This window comes from Octopus sinensis, linkage group LG7 (assembly GCF_006345805.1).
Source record: "Octopus sinensis linkage group LG7, ASM634580v1, whole genome shotgun sequence".
NCBI lineage: Eukaryota > Metazoa > Mollusca > Cephalopoda > Octopoda > Octopodidae > Octopus > Octopus sinensis.
Window position 1 is genome coordinate 100,365,102 of NC_043003.1, and position 17,500 is coordinate 100,382,601.

Below are 17,500 nucleotides of genomic sequence, written 5' to 3' on the forward strand. Positions count from 1 at the left end.
TAAGATGACAAACAGAATGGTCAGTCTTATCTAGAAATCAGGAGAAAGAAAGTTGTCCCTGAAAGGACGAAAAGAGGTGGTGAATGTATATGTCGCTTCTGTTATTGTTTATCACCTGACCATGGTAACTTGTTCCACTACTGCCTGATCAGACTGGTGTCTGTTATTCAGATTTTTGTTGGAGGGACACAGGTCATATTGGTCCATCTGCTGCCACCACCCTCTACATGGTGGCTTAAGCATGCCAAGGATGTTGGTTCTCAAACACATGCTCAGGCTGCACCACCTGCAATGATTCCCAAATAGTAAATATATGTGGGCAATGTTCATGAAACATGTCTTTCTGCCACTCTGCTCTTTTTTTTTTTTTTTTGGAGCTGCTGTCTGGGATGAAGTAAAGACCAAGACTAGTAATTGTCACCTAGCAGGTGAGGCCCTAGAGATTTTTCAAAGGAAGGGAATACAATTCCAGGAAAAAAGAGCATAATAGCATTATTTAGAAGGGTGCACTTATTTACTTGAAGGAAGCACATGCCTTGGGTTTGCCCCTACTTAGAATGTTATCAAGGGCTTACTGCTCTCTCTCAGTTGAGAAACAGGACTAGTGGATGTTCCACTCTAGCAATTTATAGAGCATTAGTGAAAGGAAGAGTGATGTTCTCATGAATGAAAATGAGATGTTTAGTTTGCTCCAGAGGACTATCTAATTGGCAACCACCATGGATAAGCTCCAGAAGTCCTTGGCTTGACAGTGCTATTGAGGGTTGCTACCAGTTTGTGGTAAACTCTACAAGCATAGATGGGCTTCTTTGAGATGCAGGCAAAGCGACAAACATTTTGCATGCACTCATTATGCAGTATGTCAAACGGTTGCTGTCACATGTGTACATGCCTATCAGCTGAATCCATAGGGGTGATTGTCACATCATCCTCCTTTATCTAAACAGAAAGGCAGTTTTGCCTTTATCTGGTGGCTACAGTGAAAGAGGTTGAGCGGTGAACAGGTTAAAAGTTATGAAGACAAAGACATTCCTCTTTGGTAGAGCCCTTATCAACTTTTCAAATTTCATTTGAAGAAGAAAGTGAGGGTGGAGAGGGAGGTGTATCCATAAGTGAATTTACTGAAAGGTGAGGCAAAGTCATGAAAATGTTAAGAGTAGATAGCACTACTCAGAGATCAGGAGGGCACTTGCTCTTGGTGGGGTTCCTTGAGTGGCCCTAGAGGTCCTCCTGTATCAGGAAGATCACATCACTATCATATTTTTTCCTACTGATTGATATCAAGTATACTTTTTTTCTTTTGTTAATATTGTATAACATATGTACTTGTATTTTTTTCTTATGATCCATTCTACATAAATCTCTGCACTTTATGTTTGTCTTTCTATTGACCTCCTCATCCATTGCTCTCGTGGAAAATAAAAGAAATCATTATCATTGTTATTAGAATTGTTAGAACAAAATTGAACAAAATACTGTACTGTATTTATCCTGGTTCATTGTAGGGCCTGTAGTAATAGCTGTTGTTTGATACCAGATCAGCTCTGAACATATGATCAAAGGCTTTCCAGATGTAGTGTATTTATAACTACATTAGCTAAATGTATCCTATTTTAAAAATAATTGGATGAAATTTGAAGGAGATTTAGCTGTTAATTCTAGCAGGTTGAATAACTGTAGAGCTTGTACTGTGCTAACGTGGATCAAATATGTGTGCACAATGGTATATAACAACTATTTTCAATTCTATTCATCAACGTTTACTTTATGTCTGAAACCCAATATCTTTAGGTCTTACCTCATCATTTCATCCTATGTCTTACTTGGTTTTTCTGTGCTATAAATATCGTCCACTGTCAGTGTCCTACACATTTTCACCAAGCAGGTATAACAATAAAGGTTTGTTGGATGGCTGAGACTTTCTGGAAAGTTCAGGACCTGTAGATGTATGTTCATGTTTATACATATATAAATAAACATATGTATGTATATATCTATCTATGCATATATTCACACACACACACACACACACACACACATCAATATAAATGTGTGTGTGTGTATGTGTGTATCTTTTTATCTTTTACTTGTTTCAGTCCTTGACTGCAGCCATGCTGGGGCACTGCCACGAAGAATTTTTAGTTAAATGAATCATCCCCAGTATTTTTTAAGCCTGGTACTTTTTCTATCAACCTCTTTTGCCAAACTGCCAAGTTACAAGGATGTAAACACACCAACATCGGTTGTCAAGTAGTGGTGGGGGACAAACAAAGACGCAAAAACATACGCATGCACACCCATGTGTGTATGACAAGATTCTTTCAGTTTCTGTCAACTAAATCCACTCACAAGGCTTTGATCAGCCCAATGCTATAGTAGAAGACTCTTTCTCAAGGTGCCACACAGTTTGACTGAATCCGAAACCATGTGGTTGGAAAGCAAACTTCTTACCACACAGCCACAATACATACTCACAGGTTTGTGATCTAGAATAGCTGTTAATGTGTAAATTAATGAAGCTGTTTACTGAAACGTAAGACCCGTGGAATTTTATGTGACTAGCAAGTGTTATTTTAATTTTGTTGTGCTGTTTTGTGTTGTTTATTTTCATTTTTTAGTTTTGGTATTTCTTTTCAGTTAATGCCAACCAGAACTATTTATCTTCTTGCTGATATTGGATATCTATCTCTTATTCTATCCTTGTAACTTTTGCATATACATATTTCATCCTATTTAATTAGATGCAAAAATGGCCATGTCGTTAAGGGTGTTGCTCTGTAGCCACATAGTTCTGAGTTCAATCTCACTGTGCAACATTTTAAGCAATTATCTTCTATGGTAGTCTTACAAAGAACAATGTTTTTAAGTGTAATTTAGTGTACAAAGGCCATTATGTGTGTGCATGCACATGTGTGTGTGTGTGTGTGTGTGTGCGCACACGTATATATTAACATTTATTCAGATGCACTTACATAGTGGTAAAAATCTCCAGTGATTTCAATAATGACCATTCTAGTTGTTCACCCCATTAAATTCCTATTCATGAAATTTTAATGTAAGTAGCTGAGTTTTTTCCATTGACATCTCACTCAATGCAATTCTCTGGCCAAATCAATGTAACACAGTCAAACCATTGACTCCAGGCACAATCATAGAAAGGAGAATCAATCTCCATGCTACTACTCTCTTTCAAGAAAATCCATTACTATATGTGTTTGTGTAAACCCATGGAAATAATAACTTTTATGGTATTTAACACTTTAGCATTTAAAATAGCCATATGCTATATGTTTTATGTTTGTAGCGAGGCACAAGAAGCCAGCGCCATTTTGAATGAAATCTTGCCAGTAGCTATTGCCATGTGTGAGACAAGAACAAGATCTCGCCTGCAACCATTTGCCATGTGTGAGACAACAACAAGATTCTCGCTGACAACCAGTATTTAAGCAAGAAACCCCGACATTCACTCTCTCACTCCTCTCATGCTCAACACTGAGAAACACTGCAAAGCCAACAGCTCACAGCAGACTCTTGTCTCACTCTGACTCCACATGCTTATCTCCAGAGATAATGAACCTCACGTGTACGGAGTTAAAACAAATCACACGCTGCTATAAAGATGGTCAGTGAGAGCAAACCACACGAACGAGAACTCTGTGAATAAATGGCTATTGAACTGTACTCCACTTGTGAACTTCTTCGTGTTCCAGATCCTTGAAACTACAAAAATAATTATAATGGAAGAAGGAGATACTCCACAGGTATCATAAACCTTCCATTCCATTATAAAATGGTGACCCCCCCCCCCACCAAAGATTTTCAGCAACTGAAAGCTTTATTGTTGTAGGCACCTCACCCAAACTGCAGAATGGCAGTCTTTGCTCGCATTCTCAACTAAAAAATCAATGGACCAACGTCAGGATATCTTCTCTCATTCAAGTGAACTTTTAAAATACACGTTCTTTGCCTTGAACTTGTAACTAGAAGTGAATGCATTCTTCTTACATGGAAATACATGGTATTCTTTCAAATAATCTCCTTTTGGAGTAATTTCTCCCGCAATATTGATGGTCAACGCTTGATACCAGTAAATACACCAAATACAACAACAGGAGGACACTTCAAGCAAGCTAGCCATCAACTTCCAGTCATTGTTCCCGTCTACTACCATGTTTGGATGCCTCATGTGTTGAGACAGAAAATGACCAGTTCGCCCGCCACTTTCTGATGCCTTCTTAAATATAAAAACAAAAATAATGTTTTTTTCAGCGGACTGTAACACAAGTTTGGTGACTAAACAAAAAAAATTTTTCATTGCTGCTCACAGTACACAAAAAAAATAATAAAATCAAAAATTTTGTTATGTAATTTTTTTTTTGCATACATGTTACTATTCCAACAACACTTTTGTCGGTTCTTTGGTTCTTTTCTTTTCTTTCCTCTGTACAAAAGTAGTTTTCCCAGCTTACTCGCATGTCCTGGTGACATCGCACTTTGGTTTGCTCAATTGGATGCGTATTTTTCCACCCATGCTGTGCCTCACCAGCAGCAGCTAAACCTTTTTCTGTGGGATGCCTTCACCTATTGCACACTCAGTGAAAGATCTCATCACTGACCCACATCTGGATGTGACTTACGCAGCTGTCAAATCCTAGGTTCTCCATCGGAACACGCAATCCACAGAGAGTAAAAGAGAGTAAATTCTGGACACTGATGCAGGATGAACATGTGGGGGGATAGGACACCATCTGAGTTTCTTCGTCATCTGCAAGAACTCAGCGTCACTCCATTTGAGGACAATCCTCTGCTGAGGAAATTGTTATTCTCTCATTTTCCACCGAATGTCCAATCGATACTGACCACAATGGCCAACTCCAATTCGCTTGATCAGATAGCCACCATGAAGTACAAGATCATAGAGTTTACTGTGCAGCCTGCACCTCACCATACTTCTTCGGACCCTATAGTAGCTTCCCCTAATACTGCAAAGTCTCCTAACTTGTCACGTGACGACATTTTGGAGAGAGTCAATACATTAACACATTGCATGGACACACTGTGGCAACAATATGCCAGCTCTCATCGTCCTCGCAGCAGAAGCCATTCTAAGTCACAGTCGTCTAGTTCTACTCCAACAGTTTCCAATCTCTGCTGGTACCATGCCACATTTAAGGGCAAAGCCCATTGATGCATCCAGCCCTGTTTGTTCAAACTGTCAGGAAACTAGTTGTGGAAGATTTGGGCACGTCAAATTCTTCCTGAAATTTTTCATCTCATCATGCATTCTTTGTTAAGGATTGTGTGTCTAATGAATCATTCATGGTTGACACTGGATCTAGCTGTTCTATTTGGCCTTTGTGTCTTATTTCAGACAGGCCGAAGCAATCTGCCATTAACCTGCACACGGTAAATCTATCCCTGATAAAAACTTAGTCAGGTCTCATTAAACCTAGATCTCAACCTTTGAAAGGATTTTAGGTTGGTTTTTGTTATAGCAGATCTACCATACCCCATTTTGGGGGCAGGCTTCTTAAACCACTGTCACTTGTTAGTAGATGTCAGGCAACAGAGACTCGTGGATGATTCTACATCTTTGTTTATGCCTGCTCCGGTTACTACAAATGCTGTTTTCAGCCCGTTGTTTTTTGTTGCCACTGCTGGTGACCAGTTTCACTCCCTTTTGGCTCCTTTCCCAGAGCTGGTAGATCCAACTTTCAAATCAGTCAAAGTCACACACTTGACTCACCATTATATTACTACTTCTGGACCACCCATCTTTTCACATCCACAGCAACTCACCCCTGATTGGCTCAAAAAGACTCAATCTGAATTTGAGCATATGCTTCAAATTGGCCTTATTTGCCCCTCCAGCAGCCCTTGGGCATCTCCTCTACATTTGGCATGAAAAGGCGATTCAGTAGGGGATTACAGACGTTTGAATGCAGTCACTGTTCCCAATCGCTATTCGATAAGGAGTCTCCAGGATTTTTCTTCAAACTTGCGTGGTTGTACTATTTTTTCCAAGGTTGACCTCATCTGGGCTTATCATCAAATTCCAGTGAACCCTGATGACATTCCCAAAACTGCTGTTACCACTCCTTTTGGAAGTTTTGAGTTCTTGTTTATGAGCTTCGGTTTGCAGAATGCAATGAGCACATTCCAGAGGTTTATTGACGAAGTTGTCCATGGACTTTTCACTTAGTCGATGATTTGCTCATAGCTAGCGACACACGTAAATATCACCTCTAACACTTATCTCAACTTTTTCAGTGTCTTCACACCTACAATGGGCAAATCAATCCCAATTAGTGTGTTTTCTCTGGAATTCCTACTTCATTATATTGACTCTAATGGTATCCGACCTCTCTCCTCAAAAGTCGATGCAATTCAATGCATCTCACCTCCAACTTCTTTATGTCAACTGCCTCACTTCTTGGGAATTGTCAACTTCTACAGGAGATTCATACTTAAATGTACAAACAAGTTACCTCCCCTGACTCAACTACTGAATGCAAATAAATCAAAAAATTCTCCTATCACTCTATCAGCCAAGGCATTATCTTCTTTTGAGCTAACCAAGAAGAAAAATAGCTTCTTTTCCTTTGCTTGCACATCCGGTTCCTGATGTTTGTCTCTCTTTAACAGTTGATGCATGGGATTCTGCTGTTGGTGTTGCTTTACAACATACCATCGATAACCACGCTTGACCTTTGGCATGTTTTTTCTCATCAATTAAAGCCAGCTGAACGTCGTTACACTATGTTTGATCATGAACTCTAAACAATCTACCTGTCGGTTCGTCATTTTCAACATCAACTTGAGGGCTGAGATTTTGTGATTTATACTTATCACAAACCTCTTATGTTTGCTCTGTCATGTAAATCGGACAAACACTCACCTCATGTTTTTCATCTCCTGGACTACTATTCCCAGTTCACGAGTAACATTCAGCATATACTTGGAACAGAGAACGTACCTGCTGACATACTCTCTTATCTCCCTGTGTGTTCTCTTTCATATCCTGCTGCAATCAATTTAACTGCCATTGCACAGGATCAGCCAGCTATGGACACATTGGATCTAACTTGTACCAAGTTGTCCTGTTGCAAGTTTGCCTATCTTCCACTTCCATCTGCTGAAGGCACAATCCTTTGTGACACAGCTACTGGTTCTCCAAGACCGTTTGTACCACCAGTGTTCCATTTTTGATGCCTTGCATTCATGTCACATTCTGGCATTGCTGCCTCAGTGAAGCTTAATTACGGCTCGGTTTTTCTGGCCTAATATGCACTTGATGATCACCGCTTGAGCACGCTTTTGTGTGAAATGCCAGCATTCTAAAATCCACAGGCACATTCACACTCCTCTTGGACAGTTTTCTCTGCCAGAGACTCGCCTTTGCCATGTCCACATTGATCTGGTTGGACCATGGCCTGTCAGTCATGGTTTCTCTTACATATTGACATGCGTCGATTGTTTCTCTCATTGGCCAGAGGCCATTCCAATAGTGGACATTTCCACTGAGTCAGTTGCTCGAGCTTTCATTTCTAACTGGATTAATCATTTTGGTGTCCCAGCTAAAATAACCACTGATCATGGGCACCAGTTCGAAACTTCCTTATTTCGTGAATTATCACGAATCCTAGGCGTTCATCACATTTGTATGATCAGCTACCACCCAGCCTCCAATGGGATGGTCGAACGTTTTTACAGGCAACAGAAGGCCACTCTACATGCCACTCCTGATCTGCAGTCTTGGACAGAATTCCTGCCTATCGTTCTTGGTTGCCACACTACTGTTAAGACAGACTTCAGTTTCTTCTCCACCGAATTCCTTTACGGTACCACCCTGGTACTTCCTGGTACAATGTTAGTGCCAGACAATTCATCACATCCTGGTCCAACATCGTATGTCACTAGACTTTGCTCATATTTCTTGAGTCTTCCATCCATACATCTGTGTGACCAATCTATTCCTTCTCATGTCCCACCAGACATTGACAAATGGACTCATGTTTTTGTTCAGGATGATTCTGTCAGAGGATCGCTCATTTCTCCCTATAAAGGATCATTTTGTATGCTATCGTGCACACCCAAAACTTTTAGTCTCGACATCAATGGTCGGGCAGAGACCGTGTCAGTCGACAGTCTTAAAAAGGCACATTTTGAGGTTTTCACACCCTTCGATGACACTCCAGCCACGCCCACTTTTGATTCTTTACAACCACCTACATATCCACCTGCACATGCACCTTTGACCACACCAAACAAACCTTATGTAACCAGTACAGGCCATACTGTGCATTGCCCAGAAAACTCACCAGAACTATTTATATCTGACAACCTCTTTTGCGTTTCCTGTGACAGACAATTGCTTTCTTGTGTTGCTGAACATTTCCAATGCTTTGCCATTGAACATTTTGTCAAAATTTTGTGCATGCCCATTTATATTTCTTGTAATTATTTTCTTTTAACTTGTCACATTTTGTACCATATCTTGTTGTTTGTGATTGGTTACCATCTTTGCTCTTTTCTTGTGCCTGCTCCAGTTATTTTCTATTTACACACTAACATTCTCAGGGGGCAGACCCTGTAGCAAGGCACAAGAAGCCAGCGCCATTTTGAATGAAATCTTGCCAGTAGCTATTGCCATGTGTGAGACAACAACAAGATTCTCACCGACAACCAGTATTTAAGCAAGAAACCCCGACATTCACTCTCTCACTCCTCTCATGCTCAACACTGAGAAACACTGCAAAGCCAACAGCTCACAGCAGACTCTTGTCTCACTCTGACTCCACATGCTTATCTCCAGAGATAATGAACCTCACGTGTACGGAGTTAAAACAAATCACACGCTGCTATAAAGATGGTCAGTGAGAGCAAACCACACGAACGAGAACTCTGTGAATAAATGGCTATTGAACTGTACTCCACTTGTGAACTTCTTCGTGTTCCAGATCCTTGAAACTACAAAAATAATTATAATGGAAGAAGGAGATACTCCACAGGTATCATAAACCTTCCATTCCATTATATGTTCAAACTGGTCAGATCTACCCTCTCACACCTAGCCTATAATGTCTTTCTAAGAATAAACAATCACATCATCAGAATCTCAAAGCTATGAGATGATGCATGGTTGATTCAAAGCAATGTGAATAAAAAGCATTGCAGTTGACAGAGTAATCTGAATGGTGGAGGGTTAAGGTAAATAAATCCCTAAAGAGGAATAACTCTCGTGACATTAGCCAGCCACTAGAGATTGATAAATGAACATAGAATGAAGCACTGTGAGTTAAAGGGTGGTTTGTAAAATCTTTGAAGGAAGTATCAGGGTATGGCTACAATGATAAAAACCAATATAATAAATCTCAGCACCAAAAGTTGATTTAACAGTATATTTACAATTTTATTATCACATATGTATACATTTCTAGGAAAAGCATGAAAGCCACTTCAATTCATGATTGTTGTTCCTGTATAATCACAGGCCATTCCAGCCATGTCTCTCTCATCTATTTTTAATTTTTGGATATAATTTATCCAAGATTACACCTATCTACTATTATTCTTTATTTTCCCATTTTATAAATAATTGTATGTATAGTTTAAGACAGTCTTTCAAGGATCTTTCTTGCAGGCTGAGTGACTACATAAAGCCTTCACATCATTGGCTCACGTGAAAAATTGAGTAGCTTTGTGGAAATTGATATCTTCTCTATATATAAAAGGTAGTTTGTCTGCCTGTGTGTCTGTGTGTCTGTCAGGTTGTACCCTTACTCTGACCACGGCTTTCAACCAATTCTGATGAAACTTGACACACACATAGCCCAATGTCATAATTCAAAACTAATGCAGCGAAAATTTTGAAAAGTTCCCCCAGTTCTGAAAAAAATCGATAAACTCGATATGGGATCGAGAATCTAAGCTTATCATATGCAACACATTTTCCGTTGTAGTTTTCACAACTTGCAATCGATTTTCACCAAACTCATGGTGAAGCTAAGGAACTTAATTCTGACGTTAGTTTTCCATGCAATACCTTACCATCAGAAAAAATCGATAAAATCAGTCCATTTTGGGAAATCGCATTCAAATTCAAGATGACATATTTTCGACAATATCTTTAACAAATTGGCAGGAATTTTTTTTGAAATTCACAGCGAGCATCATGTCTGCCCCAAGGAGCTATATGGCCCTTTTGATTCCAATAGGATACGTTATTACTGGAAAAAATCGGTTAATTACATCATATGTGGCACACATAGCAAACCGATTTTTCTGCGATATTTTTTGAAAGTTCACATAGATGTTCCCTACTTCTTCATGCATGCAAGGGAACAGTGCCTTGAATGCCTTAATGCCTTTTAGGCTTCATTTTACAAAATAACAGTTCTATGAGTACAAAAAAGGGTAAAAAGGTAAAGGGCATTGCTTATCGACACAGTTTCTTACATACCCGGGCAACGCCGGGCTATGCTGCTAGTATTGAATAAAATAAATTTTTTTTCTTTCATATTAGAATGTTAAGTGGCTTTCATTTTTTCCCACCTTTTGCTCATTATGACTGGTTAATCTTATTTTCTCTTTACTGAATTCAATAAGAAGTGCTTGCAGTGGATTTGACTTATCAAACAGATTTACATATCTTGCATGAATTACACATTGAAAGACCTGGAACTGAACACAAAGTACTTGAGTCAATAATACAAGTTTTATTTCTACTTATCTTTAGTATATGAGTATATGTTCATGCATATACACTTTATCACTGTATGGTATGCATGTGTAAGTATACAGAAATATTGTATTTGTTAATTGTGTAGATGTGTGTGAAGTTGCACAAAGAGAGAGAGAGAGAGAGAGAGAGTAAAAGAATATACTTGAAAGCTTACATTATCCCAACATAAGCTCAGTTCAAGGATGTTAATCTGCACTTATGTGTAGATCAGATTAAGCAACTATACAACTTGACTGTTAATTGTGATTATATAATAATAATTCATTCTAATTTTGGCACAAGGCCAGCAGTTTTGAAGGGAAGAGGCAAGTCAATTACATTGACTCCAGTACTTTACTGGTAGTTATTTTATTGACCCCTACAAAAGGATGAACATCAACTCCAGTGAAATTGAACTCAAAACTTAAAGCCACTAAACTGTGTGTTTAGTGTGCTAATATTGTCAATTCACTGCCTTAATAATAATGATGATGATATTTTTTACTGGGCTATATAATCTGAAACATATGATACAAAAGGTTATAAAACATTTGATACGAGTGAAGAGGGAGCAAATATTATAAGTTTGGGGATCACTGCTCTGGAGCATGCTCCCTCACCTGTAAATGAGGGTTTCTCACATATCCTGTGATTGCAAAGTGGAACTTCAGAGGGTGGAACAAAGAAAAAAAATACATACATTATTTGAATTTACTTTTCAGGATGAAACTTAAGTCTTAAAAATAACTTTATTCCGCTAAGCTCACCAAGAACTTTATTACTCTAAATATATAGATTTAATCCTTAAGACATGATGACCAACAATTTTGTTTCCACTGTATTTGCAACAACATACTTCTCCAAATGAGGATTTTGTTCACACTTTTGTCAATTAAGACAAAATGTAGGAATTGTCTGAATCCACAGACAAAAATGCTTTTTTGTTTTTGTTTTTGTTTTGATTTTTTTTCCCACTGACTCAAAAACTTAGTCATTCTATTTTAAAAAAAACAGTTATTAGAAAATTGACCTTTTACGCAAAAAGCACCCACTACACTCATGGAGTGGTTGGCGTTAGGAAGGGCATCCATCTGTAGAAACACTGCTAGATCAGACTGGAGCCTGGTGCAGCCTCCTGGCTTTCCAGACCCTGGTTGAACCGTCCAACCCATGCTAGCAAGGAAAACGGACATTAAACAATGATGATGATGATATATATATATATTATTATTATATATATATTATATATATTATATATTATATATATATTATTATATGATTGAATGCCATCCATCTATTTCCAAGAAAATTTAATCTTAATAATTTTGATGTGACTCTACCTTGTACTGTTCTCTCTCTCCCCCTTTCATTTTCTCTCTATTCCTTTCTCTAATTCTTTTTCCTCCTCTTCTCCCCTTTTGTTTTTTTCTCTCTCATCCTTTCTCTAATTCTTTTTTCTCCCCTTCACCGTTTTCTCTCTCTCTCTCTCTCTCTCTCTCTCTCTATCTATCTATCTATCTATCTATCTATCTCCTTTACTTTCTTTCTTGCTCACACATGATCATCGTCCATCTTTCTGTTCCTCACATGATCATCTTTCAGTCTGTCTCACAGACCAGACGCATTCTTATCTGCCTTCTCTTCTATCTTTTCTCTTGTCAAAGACAATATTCCTCCAGTGTTTGCTACTTTACCTCATCTGGCCTAATAGCCCTCCATGTTTGTTTTCATTTGGTTTATAAATTTACTGCCTCCACAGTCCTGTTTTTATTACCAACTTTGACTCTCCACAAAATCCCAAATTTTATTTTGGCTCGCGGAAGCAACTGCCTTTTAAAGCCTCACATTGTCATTAATTGCTTGAAATGGGGAGTTGATGGACAGCTGACAACTGATGAAGGGTCGTTCTTTATGTTACTTGCTTTGTTTTCCATTTGTTTCTCCCATTGTTTGCATACCCAAGTTTGTCTTCGTATTTCATGTTATTTTTGTATTTCATGTTGTTTACACTTTGTGACAACCTGTACCCATATATGCATATATATATATATGTATGTATATACAAATTGAGATAGGGGTTGTAAATGCAACCCTCCATGGGATAACATATATCCAATATACTGCTAGTGAAGTACCCAACAAAGTTAAGTACCCAACAAAGTTAAGTACCCAACAAATGTTAAGAATTGCGATGCAATTAATTCATTTACTGTATTATATGGGCAAAGGTAAAATGTTTTACCACAAATTAATAATACAAAATAAGAAAATGGAGAAATACATCTAAGTCAATTATCAACTACCAGATAGTACCCAATCACATACTTTTGACCTATCGCACATGGCTAATATAAGTAAAATGAGACACCCATATCTGCATGGCCGAAACAGCTGTAAGATGTAGTTTATATTTATATTTATATTTATTTATATTCTCTTATACATATTGTACTTATTGTATCATATTACTCCTTCATGTACACTGTTTTGTTCTATGTTATTATGTTTGACCTTAATGTTCATATGTAGTGGTTTAATAAAGTATGTGATTGGGTATTATCTGGTAGTTGATAATTGATTTAGATGTATTTCTCCATTTTCTTATTTTGTATGTATATATATATATATACACATATATATGTATGCACATATATGTATGTATATATATAATATAAATAATATATATATATATATATATATATATATATATATATATATATATTATTTATATTATATATATATATACAAAGTAAGATATGGGTTATGGTGTAACCCACTATGGGATAGTATTTATCCAATATACTGTTGGTAAAGTACCCAGATTCTTAATACGTAATAATGATAATAATATTATTGTTAATATTTGATTATTATTTATCTGGTCTTAAGCATAGACATGTTTATATGTTCCAATATATGTATATATATGTATATGATGTGTGGTATATCTACTTGGACCTATTGTTTAATTGTGTTTATTTATGTATTTTACACTCGTAAAAGTCCATACACTTTGCTTATGTATGTATATGTGTATAAATGTATATGTCTATATGGATATTTGTTCATATTTTATATGTATATATTTATTTACATTAAATAATACATGTATCATGTTTAATGTATTAATATTAATATTTTTAAAGTTCCTTATAACCTCTGACGAGGCCTATGGTTATATATATAAGTACCATATTTTTAAATGCCTACAACATCATTATGTTGACAACTATAGGCAATAAAAATAAAAATAAATACTTTTAGCCATAGGCTGAAACAGCTGTAAGGAGTGATTTTAATGATTTCAATAATTTGTATTGATTTTTATAACTTGTATTCTTATCTTATATGTATTGAATTATAAGATATATATGTATGCTATTGAGGTTCTCATGTGCAAGATTTTTTATGTGAAATCGTGTGTTGAAACAGATATTGTTGTATTTAGGAATGGTCATTTTGCCAGTTTATCCAATAAAACTCTGGCCAAAATAAGATTAAGATTAATGTAAAAAGCAAATAACGCTGAAGCAAAGTAACACCAAATATATAGTGCGTGTGTTTTTATTGGCTAAACTGGCAAAATGACCGTTCCTAAATACAACAATATATATATATATATATATACTATTCGTATTATATATCCCTCTCTCTCTCTTTCGGAGAGGCACAAGCACCTACACGCACATATACACACACGGCAGTAACTTCCACCTACCGAATTCAATCACAAAGCTCCGGTCAGCTCGGGGCTATAGTGAAAGACACCTACCCAAAGTGCCACGCAGTGGGACTGAACCCGAAACCATGTAGCTAGGAAGCAAGCTCCCTAACCACACAGCCATGCCCAAACGTTAAAAAAACACAAACTGGGACAAGAACGTGAAACATTTTGAAGACGACAAAAAAACACACAGACGGGACTTTCGAAGCTCTCAGTCATCAGTCAAGAACCAGATCATCTTCGCAATTTCGGCTCATTAATCTTGAGATTGCTCCAATCTGGGCAGCCCGCCAAGGGAAATCTAAGCCAATCGCATTAGATTCCATACATACACACACACACATTCTTCACCACCTCATCCCATGTCTTCCTGGGTCTATCTCTACCACAGGTTCTCTCCACAGTTAGTGATTGGCACTTCTTTACACAACTGTCCTTGTCCATATGCATCCCATGACCATACCAGTGCAGTTGTCTCTCTTGCACATCACATCTGATGCCCCTTGTGTGTAATTTTTCTCTCAAGATGCTTACACTCTGTCAAACATGCACACTTACATTGCACATCCAGCAAAGCATACTGGCTTCATTTCTTTCAAGCCTACACATGTCCTCAGCTATCACAGCCCATGTTTCACTGCCATGTAGCATAGCTGTATGCAAACAAGCATCATACAATCTGACTTTCACTCTGAGAGTAGAGGTAGGATCTCTCTAAACTTTGTCCAGCCTAATATAATTTTCACGAGTACACACTTGGAGCATTCAACTCTGCTACTAACTTGGTCACCTAGATAACAGAAACTATTTACTGCCACTAGCTTCCCTGCCTGGCAGTTGATGGAGTCTATTTTCTACCCAATTTCAGTGTTTTTTGTACCTGTGCATCTTCCACATATAAAAGGTATTTTCATTCTTACCTTTCCTCTGATATTGCTGTACCTTTAATGTGTTCAAAGCTTACGTTGGGTGCATCTTATGGAGCTACTACCTACGCTTTTTCTACAGATCAAGCATTGCTGTATAATATATATATATATATATATATATATATATATACGCTTTTTCTACAGATCAAGCATTGGTGTATAATATATATATATATATATATATATGATAATATTTATTAGTAATTTTCATTGATAAAATATATTCGTAGTTTTCATTGTTAAAAGAATTTTCCATCTGTTTATTATAAATTTAGTTAATGACACGAGTTTTGAAAGCTAAGTAAACCTTTTTATTAAAGTTATTTTAATAATTTATGTTATATTGCATTATATTGGATACTATATAACTACTGATTGTATAATTATTTGATTGTATAATTATTTAGTTGTTGAAGATATGTATTTCATTATTAGATTATAACTATATGTTATTTGTAAGTTATTATTTAGCCAACGAAATATATAGAACGTTAAATAGTTATACGGTTCTTTTAAGATACGTTTTTCATTTATAATTTGCTTTTCCATCCTTAACTTTTTAATATATTTCATAAAAATATTACATTAATATTTAATATTTACGTAAGTAATAATGGACTAATTAATTTATTTAGTTTTCATTATATGTCTATATATTTATTGATAGAGTAAATTTTAGATCTTAATTATTATATTTATTGATAATAATTTAGTTATTATTCTTAAATATTTTATAATTATTAGATTTGAACTTAAATTTAAAAATATGAATAGTGATTATTTTGTTAAATAATTTGGTAATTACATATTGACTATAAATGAGTTTAGGATATTTGTGAGTTTATTATGTTTTTTAAAGCCATTTTAATAGATAAATACATTTTTCTATCTATTTTTTTTACCTTAAAAATTAATATTTAACATAATAATTGGGTTGTATGACATAATCCTAATGGTTTAAGTTTCTAATTTGATAATAGAGCTTTTTACAAGAAAAATTATTATTTTATCTATTTCTTAAAATATATTGTTTAAATCTGTTTGCTTATTTATTTAACTATTATCATTAACCTGAAGATTGACTATAATTATAATTCGAATTTTTAATTGAATTTAAATTAATTGTAATTCGCATTGAATTATGGCTATGAAACGTACGTAGTGGTTTTACTTATATTATATTAAACTTTTTAATACTTTTTGATATAAAAAAAAATTAATTAATTAAAAAATTTAAAAATTAAATTAAAAGTTTATAAATTTAAAATTCAAAAAATATAAAAATATAAAAATTTATAAATATAAATTTAAAATTTAAAATTTAAATTTTATATTTTATTTATTTTGTATATTATATTAATTAATTTTATTTCTATGTTTTGGTTTATGTCTTTCACCGTTTGATTTGCCTAATAGTGGTTTTATCTCTAATTTAATTTATATATATATATCTTTATATATATATATATATAATTTCAACAATTGAGGGTAAAATTAATTAATTAATCAATTTCACCAAGTATTCAGTATGCAAAGGGACCATTTAAGGCGAATTCAAATTATTACATTATATAAAAGGGCTTAGTAAAATAAATTACTTTGCCGCATACTGAACTCATTAGAAATAGCAGCTAAAAAAACTTTTTTAAAACTATTTCTAATACTTAAAGAAAACCTCTCTCATATAGTGTTTGCTCAATTCAACTCACGCAAATATGGGGGTAGAGACATTAAAAAATCAAGTGCAAAGGTTATTTGAGAACGTACGTTTCAAGATTAGTCAACACGACATTTCTATCATCAGCTCAGAACTCCCTGGTTTGGATTTGAAAACACTGAAAGTGGGAGCATACCCTCTCGGCCTCCTCTCGCTTCCGAAGATCTGCTCGTAACTAACAGTGCCAACAAACCCAAAAATGCAAGCGAAGAATTTCTGCTCTCCCCTTTCCACCAGCGTGGGTTAAAAATAGTAAACACTATGCTTTTTCGGTAAAGTCCGCGGCATATAGAGAGAGATGAATTATAATTTCAACAATTGAGGGTAAAATTAATTAATTAATCAATTTCACCAAGTATTCAGTATGCAAAGGGACCATTTAAGGCGAATTCAATTATTACATTATA

General features: G+C 35.8%; 1 protein-coding gene across 1 annotated transcript; it reads left to right on the forward strand.

The window, feature by feature from the left end:
• Window positions 1–4,720: 4,720 nt before the first annotated feature.
• LOC115214484 lies at window positions 4,721–5,188 on the forward strand. The gene has a single exon (XM_029783682.1). It carries the CDS (start codon window positions 4,721–4,723, stop codon window positions 5,186–5,188), a length of 468 nt encoding a protein of 155 aa, XP_029639542.1.
• Window positions 5,189–17,500: the final 12,312 nt, after the last annotated feature.

What these genes read in the sequence shown, in the direction of transcription:
- LOC115214484 (XM_029783682.1), top strand. Translation starts at nt 4,721, where the DNA reads ATGAACATGTGGGGGGATAGGACACCATCTGAGTTTCTTCGTCATCTG.